Below are 21,016 nucleotides of genomic sequence, written 5' to 3'. Positions count from 1 at the left end.
TGAGTTCAAAGGTGAACTGGGAATGGAGGGTGGGTGGGAAGTATCGCACCTGGGCGATAACAAATATTTTTAGAAGAAAAAAAGAAACAGATATGCATAAATTTAAAAATTGTAAGAAAGATGTCACCATAATCTAACATGATTCTTTTTGCTATTCTTTTCTAGTCTATTTTCATAAGCACGCTTTTATAAAATTATAATGCTATCATTTTAGATCCCACTGTTTTCCTCCACTTATGTCCTGTATTTCCCAAGTTGTCTGTCTTTGCTATTGACATTTTTAATGACCAAGTAATAATCACTCAAGTGAAGCAAATTTTTAAAATTTACTTGACCTTCTACTGTATGTATTGGTATTGCTTCTGGTAGGTGTAACTATAAATGATGGTGTAATTGGTGACTTTTGTGCACATGTTTTTTTTCTGTCAGAAATCAGTTCACTGGGGGGGCGCCCGGGGGCTCACTTGGTTAAGCATTCTACTCTTGATTTCCGTTCAGGTCGTGAGCTCACGGTTCACTAACAGCGCGGAGCCTGCTTGGGATTCTCTCTTTCCCTCTCTCTCTGCCCCTCCCCCACTCCTGCATGTGCTCTCTCAAAAAATAATAAACTTAAAAAAAAGAAAGAAATCGGTAAATGTTACCCTCTGCCTGTCCCACCACTGTATGATGGGGACAACCTGCTTCTCTGATCAACAGACAGGAGTTGTGCTCAGAAGCCTGAACTGCACCTGACTTGGAGGATTCAGAAGGTGAGATTGGAGTTCTGCAAGCTGATGAAATTCAGGTAAGATTTTACACTCAGCTGATGTAGTAATGGGTACACGTTACCCCGAAGGCGATGGGGAGGGGAGGGGAAATATATTTTGCATTTGGGAGGCCAGACGGTAGACTATGGTAGGTAACATTTCTAGAAATGGCCCCCTCTCAATATTCCACACCATCTAATCCCCAGAACCTGTGATGTGATGACAAATCACTCCTGCGATTGTTTTAGGTAATACTGCACAGTTGACTTCAAAAAGGGGAGATTATATGAATGGGCTAATCTACTTACATGGGCCCTAAAAAGCAGAAAACTTTCTCTAGCTGGCAGCAGAAGAGAAGGTGGAAGGGGAGAGTCAAAACATGAGAAGGACTTGACATACTATCGCTGGCTTTGAAGACGGAGGGGGCCGTGTGAGAAGAGACGTAGGGAATCTTAAGGAGCTGAGAGGCCCTCAGCCAACAGCCAATGAGGAATGGGGAGCTCAAGTCCTACAAAAACAAGGAACTAAATTTGGGTTCAGTTAGCTCACAAATGTTACGGGGGTGATGCTTTTCTAAACAATTTAAAAGAAAAAGGAGACCAACTCCAGCAACATGGCAAGGATAGGGAAACAGCATCAAAATACGGTGGGAATGCCAACGAATACAATTGTTTGGTTCTCCTTCCAGCGACAGATGCTAAGGAAACATTCAGAGATGTGCTCTAAGTTTCAAAGTATGTTCACTGAGGTGTTAGCTATGGTAGCCCCAAGTTAGGGATGACTTAGGCTAAGAAACACAAAAGCCTGGCATTATCCTGGATCTGTCTCTCCTTCATTAAACCAACCCATCAGCAAGTCCTATCAGGTATACTTCCAAACATACCCCAGATCATCTGCCTCGTCTCTGCTACCATTCACCCCCCCACCACCGTTGTTTGTTCCCTGGGTGCCCGTGTCAGCTCCTGGCGCCATCTTCCTGTTTCTGCTCTTGGACCTTTATACTCCATTCTCCACAAAGGAGCCAGAGTGATTCGAAAATAAAACATAAACAGTATGAAGTCCCTCCCAGGGATCCCTACTGCTTTTGATCTTGCCCCCAAGACTCCTCATGCCCTGGCCTTTGCTCACCCCCACAGTGTCATCACCGATCTATTCTCCACCCCCAAGTTTACTGAATTCCAACCACACCACTTTCTCTTTATTCTCAGAACAATCCAAAACGATCATTTCTTTTGAAACGATTGCTGATACATGTGTTACAAGGAGGAAATACTAGGGGCGCCTGGGTGGCTCAGTCAGCTGGGCATCCAACTTCGGCTTGGGTCATGATCTCACGGTCTGTGAGTTCGAGCCCCGTGTCGGGCTCTGTGCTGACGGCTCGGCCTGCTTTGGATTCTGTGTCTCCCCCCTCTCTGTCCCTCCCCTGCTCATGCTCAGTCTCTATCTCTCAATAATGAATAAACATTAAAAAACATTAAAAAAAAAAAAAGGAGGAAATACTAAGGGCTGAATCTTGCTCCAATGTTTATGAGCTATGTTGGTTTGGCTAAGTTAATTAACCTCTCTGTGCATCAGTTTTCTTTTCTATAAAATGGGAATAGAAGCATCTATCTCAGTCTCGTTAGGATTCAGAGACTGTATTTTACACTTAAATGTAACTGCTTGGCACACAGTAAAGACTTGCTAAATATTAACCACGTTAGTTGTCAGAACCTAACCGGGATTCCTCCACAGAAAAAAGTCAGTGGTTCATGGGGTCCCAAGCAGACTGCTTTCTGTCCCAAATGTTTTGATGGTTCCCATTACCCAGGATCAAATCTAGCTCCTTAGCACATGGGGCCCCTTGTGATGTGGTCCTCACATTCACCTACTCTCCTTTCACATGCCAGTGCAAATATAATGCCCTCACTCCCTCCCTTGCCCCAACATACACACGCATGAGGTGATTTCAGAGCCTCATTTAAACCCACTGTCCCCTCAGCCATACATGCCAATTACTTTCAATATCACAGAATTTTGATTAGTCCTACAGAATTTAGCTCATCAGGCATTATCTCTGTGAAGCCTTTCCTTCTATCTTGTACCACTCAATCCTACAGAATATTATTCAGAATAATCACCCTTCTCTGTGCTTTAGCAGACCTCAGAAAATACTTGTCATTGTTTTTAAAGGACTTATGATCTGGAATGAACAGGGCAATCAGCGGGGGATCAACTGTGAACTCCTTCAAGGCTGGGTCCACACCTCACCATGTGTTCCCAGTGCCCAGTACAGTGCTTGACACATAAGCAACACTTAAACAGACTTACTTGGGAACGAGAGATTGTAAGAAGGCAAAAGCAAAGGCTTTAGAGTTAGACCCACGTTCAAATTCTGGCTTCACCATCTAATGGCTGTGTGACTTGGGGTAGGTCATGAAATCCCTACACCTTAGCTTTCTCTCCTGTAAAGTACGACAACAGTATTTCTCGAGGTTGTTGTAGGTGTCACACGAGGATGTTTACAAGAGTGTAACACCTGGTACATAATAAAAAGTTCAAGAAGTGGTAGCCAATATTCTATTATTGTATCACAACTGCTTTTTACTGGTTGTGATCAAATTACTTATACATGAACCTCAGTTTCCTTACTTGTAAAATGAGGAGAGCCCTTGCCCATCTCATGGGGTTGAGAGAATAAAATAGGCGCATATGGATGAACCGCCTAGCTTGTGGCTTACAAGAATTGGCACTCAACAAGCAGTGACTGAATAATTATTATTGAACTAGCTTTGCCATACACGAGAAAAACCAAAGAGATCAAGATTATTTGCCTCTAAGAGGAAAGACCAAGAGGGCAAATTTTAAGAATACGGAATAACAGGGGCGCCGCCTGGGTGGCTCAGTCGATTAAGCATCTGACTCTTGATTTCAGCTCCGGTCATGATCTCATAGTTGGTGAGTTTGAGCCCTGCATTGGGATTCTCTCTCCCTCTTTCTCTGCCCCTCTCCTGCTTGTGCTCTCTCTCTCTCAAACTAAATACGTACACTAAAAAAAAAAAAAAAAAAAAAAAAGGAAATAGTTTCATGACTAATAAAAATTGAAAATTTAATTATTAAGGTGACATAGGTAGAGGATAAATCTTTTTGGAATATGGTGCTGTACCAACTGGATTCAATATAGTAAGACATCAATCTATCTTGTACCATGCATAAAATTAATTTCAAATGGGTTATAGATCTAAATATAAAAGGTAAAACAACAGAGCTCCTAGAAAAAATATATGAGAAATCTTCCATGACTGTGGGGTAGGGCAAAGATTTCTCAAACATCAAAAAGAACATCAAACATAAAGGGAAAGCATTGATAAGCTAGATTACATAAAAATTAAGAATACTTTAATTTAAAAAACACCGCTGATAGAGTGCAAAGGCAAACCACAGAGGGAAAATATTTGCAATACATGTATCTGACCAAGGACTTAAATCCAGAATACACAAACAATGCCTACAAATCATAAAAAGATAAGACAACCGAATATAAAAATGGGTAAGAGATCTGAAAGACTCTTCAACAAAAGGGAATATCTAAAAGGGCTTGTAAACATTTTAAAAAAAGAAAAAGAAAGGATTCAAAATGTTCTCCACAGAACTCTAGGGGTCCCTGAAACTCTTTCATTTCAGGGGGTCCATGAGATCAAAGCTATTTCATCTTAGAAGCTATTTGCTTTCTTCACCGTGTTGACATTTGCACTGACGGTACAAAAGCAGCGGTGAGAGAAATCACTGATTCCTTAGTATGAATCAAAGCAGGGACACTAAACTAGCAGTCGGGTGTACCCTCCCTCACCAGTCACCTGCTGCATAACTCTCGAGTCACTTTAGAATGTCCTTGATGAAGCAGTAAAAAATTACCCAGTGTTCTAAAATTCCCATCTTTGAATACACCTCTTCTTGGTATTCTCTGTGATGAAATGGGAAACAGGCATAGAGCACTTCTACATAAAGAAGTACAATGGCACTTACCAATACTTTCACAGTTAAGTTGCTAGCTCAACTAGCCATTTTTTCACGGAAAACCATTTTAACTTGAAAGAATGACTGACAGACAAACCATGATTATTCAGACTTGGGCTACCTAGTAGACATTTTCTCAAAACAATGTGGGCCTGTTACTACAAGACAAACAACTGACACTGTTGCCAATGATAAAATTGAAGCTTTTGGGTGAAAATTAACGATTTGAAAATTTGTATTCATCAGTAGCTTGATGGCTTCCCAGTCCTGATGGTGACGAGAATAGTAATATTGATGAATGTGACTTTTTTGATACTGGATAATGAGTCAGCATTTAGCGGATCTGCATTAACTCAGTGAACCAATATTTTCCAAATGATCGATACATGATCTTCCAATATCATACACGGGTAAAAGATCCACCCAAAGGACATGACAGACCAGTGGATTTTAACGTAATAATGTACAAGAACGTACCTTCACTGTTAGGTATTCAGATTCCACACTACAATTAACCCTTCAAGAAACTATCACATGTCAAGTTTTGGTGTAATGCAAATAAGAATATCCACAATTATTTGAAAACATTATTAAGCCAGTCTTCTCTTTTCTTATAACTATTAGGGTAAGGCTCAACAAAAACATTACTGCCTGCAGACTAAATGCAGAAGCAGAAATGAGAACCTACTTATCTTCCATACCTAACGATAAATAGGTCTGCAGCAAAGTGAAACAAATCATTCTTCTCGTGCAATTTCTGTGTTTGGGGGAAAATAGTATTTTTGTAAAAATGTGTTATTTGTGTTAATATATAATGGGTTTATTATTGTTTTTTAAAAACTTTTAATTTTTTTATATTTAAGAGAGAGAGAGAGAGAGAGAGAGAGAGAGAGAGACAGAATCCAAAGCAGGCTCCAGGCTCTGAGATGTCAGTCAGCACAGAGCCCGACGTGGGGCTCGAACCCACGAGATCATGACCCAAGCCGAAGTTGGATGCTCAACTGACTGAGCCACCTAGGCGTCCATTGTTATTTTTTAAGTGAATGAATAAATATGTATTTGTAAAATTTCAGTTTTAATTTCTAATATGGTAAATATTGATTGATAAATAAGAACTCTTTAATAATTCAGAATTTAATAATTCTTTCTCAATAATTCAGAGTTCAAGAGGGTTTCTGAGACTAAAAAATGTTGAGCTCTGCCAGCATGGAAAATATAACTCAACGAAGTAAAAGGAAAAAACTCTATGCAGATGCACAGAACTTTACTATTTAAGATGAAAAACTGAACATGCTTAAAATACTCCATGGAGGTTAGGCAAGACTACAGCATATCCGCAAAATATAATATCAGATACTAAAAAAGAGATGTTTGGCACTTTAGTAAACAGATTATGAAACTTTAAAAAGGAAATGCACGACACAAAATATCAGAAACATTAAAAATATGCAAAGACACAGACTGGGACTGAAAATGAATTTTGAAAGACAAGAGCTTTAGATCTGAGGATTTATTTTCAGTGAAGCCAGATAAGCATAGGAAAAACTCGTTTTTCAAAACAGCGAGTAGGATTTGGGGCATACGGTCTGACTGAGGACAGATGGGGCAAAGGGAAATGGGTTAGAATTGTAAGACAACAACAACAAAAGTTAGGCTTAGATAAACACACACACACACACACACACACACACACACACAAAACCCTTCCCTTACAGATGGGCTGTTCTCAGTAACTCTTCCCTAGAGATGTCAGGAGTAGGACAGACCTACTTTCTGCTATTGAGTCTCCATCACAAGGGAATGTCCTCGCCACGTACATCCCTGGCCTAGAAGCAGCCAGCACCAAACTGGCAGACTCAGCATCCTTTGACAAGCGCTAGCTACACGTCCCCACACACTCAAATCTCCTTCCACGCTAGGACAGACACCCTATTTTGGTTTGGTTTAGAAGTTTCCAGGGATGGGACAGACTTAGATGGGGGTGTGGAAGGCAAGCAGTGAGACACAGGACTGTGTCCTGTGGGAAGGGGGCAGAGGCTGCCATTTCCTGCTCAGAGCAGGAGCCGCGCTGTTCACTGATGGGCTAATTAACACCCCGCAGCAGCCAGATGGGAGGCTCCGGGGCCCTTTCAGGCCTTCCTGCCCTAAGGCCCCACCCCCAAATCCAGCATCTGAGGGAAAAACAAAAAGGTGAAAGTGTGAGTGCTGGTTGCCCGGCAACCTGGAGTCGAAGGGGGCTCAACGAAGGAATCGGTGTCATTACAGACATCTGTGCTGATAGAGGAAGGGGGCTGGTGAGGAGCGGGGGTAGAGGGGGGTGAGTGGCCGGCAAAAAGCCTCCCTAAACACTCCACCTCCTCTCCAACCATCTCAACCAGTTCAGTGTGCTAGTCCTGGGAGACAGGTTTGCTTGAGAAAGACCTAATGGAGGGAGGGCAAGGCGATGGGTTTTCCTCCATACTCAGGGTGCGCTGACTACACTGAATTGGTACAAACTGATTACACGCACTGAAACCAAAGGGTGTAGTGGGGAAAGCAGAAGCAGAGTTAGACCCACCTCCAAGGCCTCTGCTCCTGCCTGCCATCTAATACTCTCTCCTTGATATGGGGGGTGGGGGGGGGGTGGAAAAGAGGGGACCCAGTGGCAGGCGCTAAGAGTGGTATGCAGGAACAATGAGGGTCAGCCTTCTGCCCTGTCACCTCCACCCCCATCGCACCTGTCTCTAATCACTTCCGATCCTTCCAGGGCTCTGCACAGGACAAGCCTTCATGCTGGAACACCTTCCTACCCTCCTCATTCTTTAGGAACCCGCCTTAGGGGAAGCCTTCCCTTAACACCAAGTGTGGTTCCGGCTCCTCTACCTATGTGCTCCCTAGCACCCTGTCCCTCCCCGTGATGACAGCAGGCGCAGATGGCATCACTGGTCTTCATGAAGCACCTGGGGCTAGATCCAGAGCTTCCCACCTAGTGAGCTCAAGAAATACCGGGATTTAAGAACCTAAGTGGCTCCTCAGCATCTAAAGTTTTAAATACTTCTTAATTAAAAACATTTTTTTAAACATTTATTTATTTGAGACAGAGCATGAGCAGGGGAGGGGCAGAGAGAGGGAGACACAGAATCTGGAGCAAGCTCTAGGCTCTGAGCTGTCAGCACAGAGTCTGACGCAGGGCTCGAACCCACGAACCATGAAATCATGACCTGAGCCAAAATCAGATGCTTAACTGACTGAGCCACCCAGGCACCCCTAAAGGTAAAAATTTTACAAATTTGTTTTAAATGTTTAGTTTTTGAAAGAGAGAGAAAGACAGACAGAACGTAAGCAGGGGAGGGGCAGAGAGATGGAGAATCCGAAGCCAGCTCCAGGCTCTGAGCTGTGAGCACAGAGCCCAATGCAGGGCTCGAACACGCGAGCTGCAAGATCATGACCTGAGCCAAAGTCAGATGCTTAACTAACTGAGCCACCTAGGCACGCTGTAAATTTTTAAATACTTTTTATCTTTAAATAATTAAAGAGTCACAGGAAGTTGGAAAAATAGTGCGGAGGAATCCCGAGTACCTTCACCCGGTTTTCTCCAAGTTATACCACCACAAAGCTCCCTCATGCTACCTCCCCTGCCTTTCTAATCATACCCAACAGCCTGCCTCAGCCCCCATTCCTAATCTCTGGCAACCACTAATCTGTTTAGAATGTCTAGAATACTATCATTTCAAAAATGTTCTATAAATGGAATCATGCAGTGTGTGACCTTTTGGAATTTTTTTTTTCACCCAGCACAATGACCCTGAGCTCCATCCTAAATATTATGTGCATCAACAGTTCGCTCCTTTATATTGCAGATAGTATTCCACAAGCAGTGCCACAGGGTGCTTAACCACTCACCAAGTGAGGGACATTTGGGCTGTTTCTGTTTTTGGCTATTACAAACAAAGCTGCTATGAACATCTGCGTACAGGCTTTTGCGTGGGCATAATTTTCGGTCCTCTAAGATAAACACCCAGGAATGCAATTCCTAGATCTTACTAGTGTTTGTTTAGTTCTTAAAGAAACGGCCAAACAATGTTCTCGAGTGGCCGTACCATTTTACATTCCCACCAGCAATGCAGAAGAGATTCAGTTTCTCTGCACCCTCTCCAGCATTTGGTATCACTGCTATTTCTAATTTTAGCTATTCTAGGTGTGAAGGATCATGTTGTTTAATTTGCATTTCCCTAATGGCTAATGATGGCGAACACCTTTTCATGTGCTATCTGCCATCTATCTGTTTATCCTTCTCAGTGTGGTATGTTTTCATATCCTCGTCCCATTTTCTAATTGGATGGTTTTTTAACCGGTCGAGTCTTGAGTGTTCTGGATCCTTAGAGATAGGACTGCTCTGTCACATGTGTGGTTTGCAAACATTTTCCCCTAAGCTGTAGTTTACGTTCTCATTCTCTTAACAGGGTCTTTCCCAGAGCAAAAGTTTTTAATGTTGATGAAGTCCAATTTGTCAATTTTTTTCTGTTACAGACTATGCTTTTAGTGCCCTAAGAACTCTTCAACAAGCCCCAGATCCTAAAGATTTTCTCCTGTGAGTTCTTCTAAAAGTGTTGTAGTATTAAGCTTCACATTTAAATCTGTGATCCAATTGGAATTACCAGCTCACATTCATTCTGAGCCCTGAGCTGGTATCCTTGCTGAACACTATTATTATTATTATTATGATTAGGTAGATTCTGTAGGATTTTTCCATGTAGACTAGTATGTCATCGCAAATATAAACTGTTTTATTTCTTCCTGTCTTATCTGCATCCCTTTTAATTCTTAATGTGGTGGCAAAACTTTCAGTACTATGCTGAGTAAGAGTGGTGAGACAGGGTCTCTTTGCCTTGTTTCTAAGGGGGAAAGCACTTGGCAGCTGATTTTATTTTTTATTTTATTTTATATTTTATCTTATTTTATTTATTTGTTCATTCATTCATTCATTCTCTCATTCATTCATTCATTTGTTTTTGAGACAGAGAGAGACAGAGCACGAGCAGGGGAGGAGCAGAGAGAGAGGGAGGCACAGAATCTGAAGCAGGCTCCAAGTTCTGAGCTGTCAGCACAGAGCCCAACGCGGGGCTCCGACCCACAGACCATGAGATCATGACCTGAGCCAAAGTTGGACGCTTAACTGATGGAGCCACCCAAGCGCCCCCGTTAAATTTATTAAGTATTTTTTCTTTTGGGGGTCATTATAAATGGGATTTCCTTAATTTTCAGATTGTTCATTGCTAATATACAGAAATACAACTGATTTTGTTTTTTGACTGTGTATCCTGTCACACTGCTGAACCTGCTTATTTTAAAAGTGTTTTTAGGGGTGCCTGGGTGGCTCAGTCGGTTAAGCATCCAACTCTTGATTTCAGCTCAGGTCACGATCTCACAGTCCTGAGAGCAAGCTCTGTGCTAGGCATGGAGACTGCTTAGGATTCTCTCTCCCCCCTATGCCCCTCCCCCACTCGCTTGTACACACTTTCTCTCAAAAAAAAGTTTTTTTAGACAATTCCTTAGAATTTTCTATATATGAGATCTCATGTCATTGGCAAACAAAGTTTGCTTCACTTCTTCCTTTTTAATCTAGATACTTTTTCTTTTTATTGAGTGACTCTCCTGGCTAGAATCTCAAATATGATGTTATATAAAAGTAACAAGGGTATAAAAGTAACAAGAGTAGACATTCTTGTCTTGTTCCTAATCTTAGGGGGAAAGCAAACAATCTTTCTCCATTAAGTAATATGTTAGCCGTGGGCTTTTTGCAGATGCCATTTATTGAGTTAAGAAACTCCTTCAATTGCTCAATGCTTTTATCATGAAAGGGTGTTGGATTTTGTCAAATGCTTTTTTCTGCCTATTGAGATGAACATGTGGTTTTTAGCCTTTGTTCTATTAATATGGTATATTACACGAACTTTTTTCATATGTTAAACCAACCATTTCTGGGATAAATTTCATTTGGTCACGGTATATAATCCTCCTTTTATGTTGCTAGATTTGTTTTGCTAGTATTTTGTGGAGGATTTTAAAATCTATATTCAAAAGGGATACTGGTTTGTAGTTTTCTTGTGGTCTTTGGTTTTGGTATCAGGGCCTCACAGAATTAGTTTGTCTGAATCAAGATCCAAACAAAGTCCAACACTGTATTTAGTTGATATAGCTCTTTTAGTAACAGCCTCACTCTCCCTTTTCCATGCTATTCATTTATTTGACAATTTTTTATCCTGTAAAAAATTTTCATGTTCCAGTTTGGGCTGCGACACACGTATCCTCATGTGTCTGGCCTGTTTAACTTGTTCTTCTATCCATCAGGCTTCAATTAAACTGGGAGTCAGATCCGGGTACAGGCTGCGATGCACTTACTACTGCATCACATTAGAAGACACTTCATGTCTGGCTATCCCACTTTTAGTGCTAAGACTCATCTACGGGCTCAGGTGCCCCCAGCCTGATCTATTCATTGTAAAGTTCCCCATCTACCTTTTACTGAGGGTTTTAGCAAACATTGACCATTTGTGCCTACGTACATTATTTCAGGAGAAGTTGCAACATGGTGATTTTGGATTCCTTCAGTTCTTCCAAGGCTAGGAAATTTTATCTTCCCAATTATAAATTCGAGGTCTGACTCCCAGTTAGGGTGGGGGAGCCTCCAGGTGCTGTTGCGGAAGCCTTGGGAGAATTTCTGTTTGCCATAGTGGTTGGAGGGGCCTTATGGTACTTAAGGCAGACTGCGCGTTCTACATAACGAATTCTACATTGTAAGAATCACCTGCATCCCACACAACTTTTGAAAGTCTTGTTACAAATCACCGGAGTCTGAGACCATTTTATATAGGAGACACTGTCCATCTACTATTCTGTTTGCCATTCTCCTAAGAGCTGTGCAGCATTTCAGAAAAATCATGTAACAGCAATAGTCTGTAATAGCAATACAGCAATACAGTCTGAGTTTTGCTACAATGCATCTGTATATGTCAGCTTCTGTTACTGTCAAATTCAAGATAACTCCACACACAAGTGCAAATGTCTGACTACATTTTCCACTGTAATGGTGTTCAGGCATCTACATGATCAAATATACATTACCTTATTATTAATTACTTTCTTTTTGCTTCTCATTTACATTACAGTTAGAACTTTATACTGATTCCTTTTGAAGTATGCATTCAGTTAGATTAGCTATGAATTTTTTTATTTTAGAATCTTTTTTTTAGATTTATTTACTTTTGAAAGAGAGAGAGAGAGAGAGAGAGCGTGCACTCATGAGCAGGGAAGGGGCAGAGAGGGAGAGAGAACCCCAAGTAGGCTCTGCACTGTCAGCACAGAGCCCAATGCAGGGCTTGAACTCACGAACTAAGAGATCATGACCTGAACTGAAAGCAAGAGTCGGATGCTTAACCACATGCCCCAAGAATCTTTTTTTTTTTTTTTTTAAAGTTTATTTATTTTGAGAGAGAGGGAGAGAGAGAGAGAGAGCGAGCAGGGGAGTGGCAGAGAGGAGAAACAGAATCCCAAGCAGGCTCCACGATGTCAGGGCAGAGCTCAACATGGAGCTCAAACCCACAAACCGTGAGATCATGACCTGAGCCGAGAGTAAGAGTCAGATGCTTAACCGACTGAGCTGCCCAGGCGCCATTTTTACCTATGAATTTCAGTTCAAGAGAAGTAAAGGAGATTTCACAGAATATTTGTTTGAAATGGGCAGTGAGTCTGAGAGAGCTGAGAATTACTACCTACTTAAGTTGTAAAAATTCCTGCCCTCTCTGCCCTTGATTGTTGTCCGGGGCTTGTTCTGAAATCTTGTCACTGTTTTCTGGGAGCATCACACACAGAGCACTGCACTGGGATGATATCTGAGCCATAGCCCTGGCCCTGCCTCTTTATTAGTGGCTGGTGACCTTAGGCAGGCCATCTTATCTCTGTTCCTATCTATAAAATAAGGAGGTTAGATCAGACAAGCTGCCAAACCCTTCCACTACTTTTTATTATTCACACTTCCCCAGGATTTCTGAAGAGTGCCTAAGGGATGTACCAATTATTACTTATCCTAACGATTCACTTTCCCATTTTTTAATTAATGAAAGATACAGAACTGCAAAATAGGATAAAATATCAATGGCAGTTAACACTTACTGAGTGCTTACTATTGTCTCCACAGTGAACTCCCCAACCCCCCATTACTACCACACTGTGGAGCCTAAATTGGCAAGTGCTGTCTCAGCCAGAGACTAAGGTCTCCTCCTGGTTCCTGTCTCCTACCTCAGAGCACAAGTCTCCTGTCTTTTTTTTTTTTAAGTTTATTTATTTTTGAGAGAGAGAGAGAGAGAGAGAGAGAGAGAGAGAGAGGTATCTTGAGGCAGACTGTGAGCAGGGGAGGGGCAGAGAGAGAGGGAGACACAGAATCCAAACCAGGCTCCAGGCTTCGAGCTGTCAGCACAGAGCCTGACAAGGGGCCCAAACCCATGAACCGCGAGATCATGACCTGAGCTGAAGTTGGACACTTAACCGAGTCACCCAGGTGCCCAACAAGTCTCCTGTCCTAAATGCTGCCATCGTAACCTGCTAAGATCTTGGATGTGACATGCTCATACCCCATGGCATTTTGGAAAACTTCTGAAGTTGTCAAAGAGGTTTAGGCAACTACAATGGATGAAATGAAACAAGCAAGACACTGGGCTTACATCCCCTCTGGGCAAGTACTTCTGCATCCCTACATTCCCTGAAACGCCTGGCCCAGGTCACTGCAGCCTGGAGAACCTGAGGAGTTAGGGTGACTAGGAGCAGTACAAGAAGTCACCGCTCCACTGACGTCTCCACTTTCTTTCTCCATCTGCCAAGACTCTGACAATTTATTGAAGATGCATGGAGGTCAGAGAGGGAGTCAGGTGGCAGGAGGGTTAATGGCCAGAGCCCTGCAGAAGCATGGGCTGCCCGATGGGGGCTCTGTACTTACCAGGGAGGCTGCCGGCTCGTGTGAGGGTGCTGTGGGTGAATCCGAAGGGGGTCCACCTCTCTGGCAGTGGCAGGGGGAAACTCCCGGTGGGGACTGCTCACACTAGCCTTGTCCCAGTGCTCATGGATAGGTGTGATGATCCCAGACACGATGCGAGACCGAAGTTCCTCGCTGTTCTTGTAGGTCCTGCAGGAAGGAGACGAGCTATCAGCTGCTTGCACCTGGCCGGCAACCCCACACACACTATTCTGGCAGCGGCGACGTCGGCGGCAATGGCGGCCCCGACGGCTCTTAGCTTTGCGCTTGGGCTGTTTATAAGGGTGGGAACGGGCCGCCCGGCGGACCTGTGTGAGGGGGGCAACAGCCCGGTGTTGTTTCCGAGGTTTGGGCCTAAGCTTCTCAGGCATCTGAGTTGCCCCTCCTCGTTTACCACCCCATTAGAAAGGTGAGGGTGTACGGGCGCAGGGCCTGGACTGGCTACTCCTCTTTACCTGCCCAACCCCACCCTCAGCCTCATTGTGTGTTCATCATGTGTCATGGGAAGGGTCACGGACGACCAAGCCTCCTCGGGGAGTATGAACCAGGCTCCTGGTCCAGGTAGGGAGGGCTCTGAGGGCTCAAGGTCCAGTCCTGTCATTAACTCAGGGGTTCTTGGAAGGCTGCTCTGGGTCTCTTTTCTCTGCCTGTGACAGACAAGAATTGTAAGTTGTAGCTGAGGTGCTGAGGCAGACAGAGGTAGTGACGAGTGGGCAGTGCTCCAGAGTTTCTAAAAATTCGATGTTTTAAAATGAGCCATATCCTGGATCAAAAAAACAAATCTTATAAACTTTAAAAAACTAAAGTCATAAAGAGTATGTTCTCTGACCATACAGATTCACACTAAACATCAAAACGGAAAGAAACCTGTAATACATGGAAATTAAGCAATATGATTCTAGATAATCCACAGATCAAAGAGGAAGACATGAAAAAAAACTATAAAGCACTTAATAAAAATAAAAGTACAACCTATTAGGGGCAGTTGGGTGGTTAAGTGTCCTACTCTTGATTTTGCTCTGGTCATGAACTCAGGGTTCGTGAGATCGAGCCCCTCATGTTGGGCTCCACACTGACAGCGTAGAGGCTGCTAGGGATTTTCTCTCTTCCCCTCTCTCTCTGACCCTCTTCTGCTCACGTGTGTTCTTGCTCTCTCTCAAAATAAAAAAACTTAAAAAAAAAAAAAAGGGGACGCCTGGGCGGCTCAGTCGGTTAAGCATCCAACTTCGGCTCAGGTCACGAGCTCGCGGTTTGTGAATTTGAGTCCCAGCTTGGAGCCTGGAGCCTGCTTCAGATTCTGTGTGTGTGTCTCTCTCTCTCTGCCCCTCCCCTGCTCACGCTGTGTGTGTGTGTGTGTGTGTGTGTCTCAAAAAGTAAATAAACATTAACAAAAAATTAAAAAAAAAACTTCTTAGCACTAAAAACACTGGAAAAGAGGAAAGAAATCGATAATCACAATTCTGACCTCAAGAACACAGAAAAAGAGCAAATTAGGCCTGAAGCAAGCCGAAGTAAGGAAATAATAAAGAATAAAAATCAATGAAAGAGAAAACAGGAAAATAATAGAGAAAAATCAATAAAAAAACTAGTTCATCCAAAGAATGAATAAAATTGACAAACTTCTAGCAAAATTGGCAAACACAAAAAGAGAGAAGACACAAATCACCAATATCGAGAGCGACATGGGCTATTAAAACACATCTGTTGCCACTGAAAGGGTCATAAGAGAACTAAAAACAACTTACTTCAACAACTCAGAGCAGACCAAGTCATCAAAAACCACAATCTAACCACTCCGCCAAAATAAAATAGATAATCTAAATAGTTCTATTCTAGTAACAAAATTCATACCTAAGCACCCAAAACAAATCTCCAGACCCAGATGATTTCAGTGGAGAATGCCACCAAACGTTTAAAGAAGAATTAACACCAATTTACAGTTATTTCCAGAAAACATAAGATGAAGAAATATTTCCCAACTCATTTTATGAGGCCAGTATTGCCTCATATCAAAACCAAAGAGAGTACAAAAAACAAAAACTACAGACCTGTATTTCCCATGAACTGGGGTGCACAAATGCTCAAGAAAACACTAACAAGTTGAATTAAAAATATATAAAAAGAATCATATGCCAAGGATTTACTGTTGGTATGCAAGGATGGTTCAGTATTCACGAATCCCTACCATATCAGTAAGCTAAGACAAATCGCACGATCCTATCAATTGAAGCAGAAAATGCATCAGACAAAATCCAACATGTAAATCCACTCATGAGAAAAACTTTCAACAAACTAGGAAAAGAGAGGAACCTCTTGAGCTTCATAAAAAATACCTACAGGGCGCCTGGGTGGCTCAGTCGGTTAAGCATCCGACTTTGGCTCAGGTCTTGATGTCATGGTTCGTGAGTTCAAGCCCCACGCTGGGCACTGTGCTGACAGCTCACAGCCGGGAGCCTGCATTGGTTTCTGTGTCTCCCTCTCTCTCTCTACCCACCCCCCTCACATTTTGTCTCTCTCTCTGCATCTTCCCTGCTCACGCTCTCTCTCTCAAAAATAAATAAACATTAAAAAAAATTTTTTTTAAATACCTACGAAAACCTACAGTTAACAACATACTAGACTTGAGTTGATTGGAGGGTATTTCTGAAGCTAAGTGGGAGGGAGAGACTTAGGGAAGGAGGGAAGAAAAGCTACACTATGGCTTTCTATCCCCTTTTGGCTTACTGGAATGGGAATAGAGGTAAAAAAAAAAAAAAAAGTCTTACAAATTAAGTTTCTCTTTTACTGGGAAGCCACTGAATAGGCAGATATGGATTCCATTCCTATATGGATATACGCCTATAGGTATATATCCCTAGGCAGTATGTTCTCTGGACCTTAAATACTGAGTTTTGGAAGAAGGCTGGTCATATGAGTGGAGTAATAATGATGTAACAACTAATATTTACCGATTATTTACTATGTGGCAGGTACTGTTCTAAGTCCTTTATATACATTAACTACATGAGTTTTCAGAAGTATTTATTACAGATCTAGTAAATAAAGGTAGAATTAAAAAAAATAATAATAATAATAATGAAAGACTGAACACTTTGCCTCCGAGACTGGGACTATGGCAAGGATGTTCTCTCTCACCACTCTTAAATAACATATTGCAATAAGGCAATAAATAAATAAGAAAAAGGAAAGAAAAAGCACAGAATAAAGCAAAGAATAAAACTGCCCCTATTTGCACATGACATGATAGTCTATCTTGACGTTACCAAGAAATCCTCAAAAAAACTCCAAGAACACTGAGTTCACCAAGGTGACTGCATATAAATGATCTACAAAAATAAACTGCATTTCTATACACCAATAACAAATATTTGAAAATCAAACTAAGAGCAGAACGCCATTTACAATCACTCCTCTCCTGCAGAGAAGAAATAGCAAAAGCATGTTTAATAAGATCTGCTGAAAATTACAAAATGATGATGAAAGAAATCAAGTAGGACCTAAATAATGGAGATACACCATGTTCATGGTAAAAATGTCGATTTTCCTCATTATAGGTTTAATGCCACCCCTATCAAAATCCCAGCAAGGTTTCCATAGACATAAACAAGCTTATTCTAAAATCTGTACAGAAAGGCACAGACCCCAGAATAGCTAAGACCTTATCTTGACAAGAAAAAGTCGGTGAGAGAAATCATTTCTACTCAATGTTAAGGTCTACTATGTAGCTACATTAATCAAAACTGTTTGATACTGGCAGAGGGACACACACAAAGATCAATGGGAAAAAATAGAAAACCCCAAAATAGACCCACATAAACAGAGACGATCGCTTCTCGAAAAAAGCTGTAAAAGCAAATCCAGTGAAGGAAGAACAAATGGTGCTGGAGTAACTGGACATCCACAGGCAAGAAAATGAGCCCCCGTCTGAACTTCATACCTTATACAAAAATTAACTTAAAACCGACCGCAGACTTAATTCTAAAACATGAAACTATAAAATGTTTAGAAAAAAACATAGGAGGGATGCCTGGGTGGCTCAGTCAGTTGAGCGTCCGACTTCGGCTCAGGTCATGATCTCATGGTCCGAGAGTTTGAGCCCCGCGTCGGGTTCTGTGCTGACCGCTCAGAGCCTGGAGCCTGCTTCGGATTCTGTGTCTCCCTCTCTCTCTCTGCTTCTCCCTGACTCACGATCTGCCTCCTTCTGTCTCTCAAAAAAAAAAAAAAAAAAAAAAAAAAACCATGAAAAAAAAATTAAAAAAACAAATCAAAGATGTTATTATAAAATCATTAAAAAAAAAACAACACAGAAAATCTTGGGGAGCTAGAGGTAGTTTGCAAAGTGTTCTCGACACCAAAAACACGACCCATAAAATTGATAAAATAAGTATTATCAAAATTAAAAAGGTCCGCTTTATGAAAGGCCCTGTTAAGAGAATGAAGAAACAAACTACAGGCTGGTAGAAAACATTTATAAGCTACTATCTCGGAAAGGACTTGCATCTAAAAAATATACAAACTCTCGGGGCGCCTGGGTGGCGCAGTCGGTTAAGCGTCCGACTTCAGCCAGGTCACGATCTCGCGGTCTGTGAGTTCGAGCCCCGCGTCAGGCTCTGGGCTGATGGCTCAGAGCCTGGAGCCTGTTTCCGATTCTGTGTCTCCCTCTCTCTCTGCCCCTCCCCCGTTCATGCTCTGTCTCTCTCTGTCCCAAAAATAAATAAACGTTGAAAAAAAAATTAAAAAAAAAAATAAATAAAAACTCTCAAATGAGCAACAATTAAAAAAACCAAAACAAAAAAAACCCACCCAACCAATCCAAACAAAATGGGCAAAAGACACGAACAGACATTTTGCCAAAAAAGACACACAGACGGCAGATACACATGGAAAGATGCTCATTGTTAACCATTAGGGAAATATAAAGTAAAACCACGATGAGATATCACTACGTGTCAGAATAACTAAAATGAAAGAGTGACCACACCGGATGCTGGTGAAGGTGCGGGGAAACCTTATTACTCACACACCGGCAGTGGACACATAAAATGGTACAGACACCGTAGAAAATCATTCGGCAGTTTCTTAAAAAACTAAACATGCAACTACTATCGTGCTCTTGAGCATTTATCACAGGGAAGGGAGAATCACGTCCACACAGAAGCCTGCACGGGAACATCCTTAGTACCTTCATTTGTAATAGTGCAACAATGGAAACAATGAGATATCCTTCAAGGAGTGAGTAGTTACACAAACTGTTGCATGCCCATGCGGCGAAGTGCCACTCAGCTTTACACAGGAACACGCTATCAATGCATGCAACAACTCAGAGGGATGACAAGAGCACTACGCTGAGAACAGCCAATCCCATAAGCTTACATACTGTATGATTCCATGTATAGGACATTTTTGAAAATGAGAAAATTTTAGAAACAGAGAATAAATGGCAGTTGCCAGGGAGTTAGGGATGGGGAGGGAGTGGGGTGGCCACATAGGGCATCAAAAGGGACCATTACGGTGATAGAAAGGCTTTGTATCATTATATCAATGTCAACATCCTGGCTGTAGTATCCAGTAAGGTTTTGTACAATGTTATCACTGAGGTAAAACGTACAAAGGATACGAAAAAATGTCTGTATTATTTCTTACAAGACTATAATTATCTCAAAATAAAAGGTTTAATTAATATTTATAACCATAAGAAGAACAGAGAATATTAAACTAGACCAGCAATTTCGAGTTTTCTCTCGCACAGAAGGGGGCCCAAGGAGAGCAAGACAGAAAGCCAAGTGGATGGGACCCAGGGATCTTCATTTCCTGCCCCTACCCTTTCCATCGGAGCAATTTTACTTTAACTAGTTTAATATGTCAATCCTAAAGAACACTGTGCTCGAAGAAGAGTTCCGTGGCTCAAAAGTCTTAACACCTACAAGGCCTTGGGAGATCTGTGGGCCTGTGGTCTCTACATCCCTATAAAGATCAGGGTTTTGCTCAAAACCTAGAATTATGGGGACCTTGCTGCTTCCCTGAGCAAGCTGGGTGGAAGGGATAAATCTAAGTCCCCTTTCCTTTCAATCAGATGAGGTTGTGTGTGATACGGCCAGCCGGAAGGCCTACGATCTCCCTCTGGAGGGTGTGTGTTTACCTGTAGAGCTCAGGTCTGATTTAAAAACTGCCAAGTACTGAAGAAGTTCTGCACAATTTCTAAGCCTTAGTAGCACTGCCATTTTGGTAGCAGCAAAAGACAGCCTGTGGCCTGTCATCCTGAAGGAGTGGGAAGAGAAGAGGCTTGGAAGTAAGGAACAGGTTCGGACCCCTTAGCAAATCAGAGATTGCTCACCAAGGGGCACAAGTCCCCACCCAGAGTGGACAAGACATGCCATGAAGACCGAAAGAGGAGGGCCCGGTGGGGGAAGTTGACTAGAAGCAGGCACTTCAGTGTCGCTGGCAATAAGACAGAGCAGAGAGGGAGAGAGCCTTATGATTAAGAGGCAGATCCACACGCCAGCTCACAGAGCCTCAGTTTCCATGGAGATGATTCCCAGTGATCAGATTTTTCCCCTTTGCATGTCTAAGAGCTGCTGCACCCAGCACCGAACACTCTGTGCTGACATCTTGTTTTGTTCTCACGACGCCGCGAGGTAGTACTGTTGGTCCCTCATTTCACGGTAAACAAAAAACAAAATACTCCCCCAACACAAAGCCCCAACAACAAAAACGTATTCACAAAAAAGAAATGGAGACACGGTCACTTTTTCTCTCAGCACCGCTCAGGGCTAAAAGCTGCAATGAGCATGCGCAGCCTCGTACGGTACCTGGGTTCTTCCACCTTCTCCCACGACAGAATTCCAGATTGAAGAATCAAGAGGAAGACTCCCAGTCCTTCCCTTACCCACGTTAGGAGCGTGGGGGTCACGGAGCGGGCAGCGCCCACAACAGCAGCTCTGGGCTGGCCTCGCCTCTCTCTTCCACGCCACACTCCACTATACGCGAAACAGACCCGGGCCCTGCCCTCAAGGGGATCACAGCCGGTGGGGGAGAGTGACCCTGATCATAGAACACCCACTTAGTAAATGCTGAAAAGGGTGTTTCGAAAGCTCAAATGTGGTGGGGAGCAGGAGAGGCTTCTCTGAAGAACTCTTCAATGGGAACTGAAGGGAGAACAGGAGTTGGCTGCATGGGGAGCTGGGGAGAGTATTCTAGGCACAGGGAAGAGCTCTGCAGAAGGGAGAGGAAGCAGGGCATGGAGGCTGAGACACAGGAACTAGGGGCG

At 42.6% G+C, this 21,016-nt stretch overlaps 1 protein-coding gene across 2 annotated transcripts in view; it reads right to left on the bottom strand.

The window, feature by feature from the left end:
• The window catches only part of PSMF1 (proteasome inhibitor subunit 1), a 47,014-nt gene that overhangs the window by 8,920 nt on the left and 17,078 nt on the right, over positions 1-21,016 (bottom strand). For both annotated transcript variants that reach the window (XM_043602697.1, XM_043602698.1), the window contains exon 5: positions 13,714-13,899. In XM_043602697.1, coding sequence (XP_043458632.1) covers positions 13,714-13,899 — 186 coding nt within the window. The remainder of the gene's footprint in view (positions 1-13,713; positions 13,900-21,016) is intronic.

This window comes from Prionailurus bengalensis, chromosome A3 (assembly GCF_016509475.1).
Source record: "Prionailurus bengalensis isolate Pbe53 chromosome A3, Fcat_Pben_1.1_paternal_pri, whole genome shotgun sequence".
NCBI lineage: Eukaryota > Metazoa > Chordata > Mammalia > Carnivora > Felidae > Prionailurus > Prionailurus bengalensis.
This window is presented reverse-complemented; position numbering and strand designations above follow the sequence as displayed.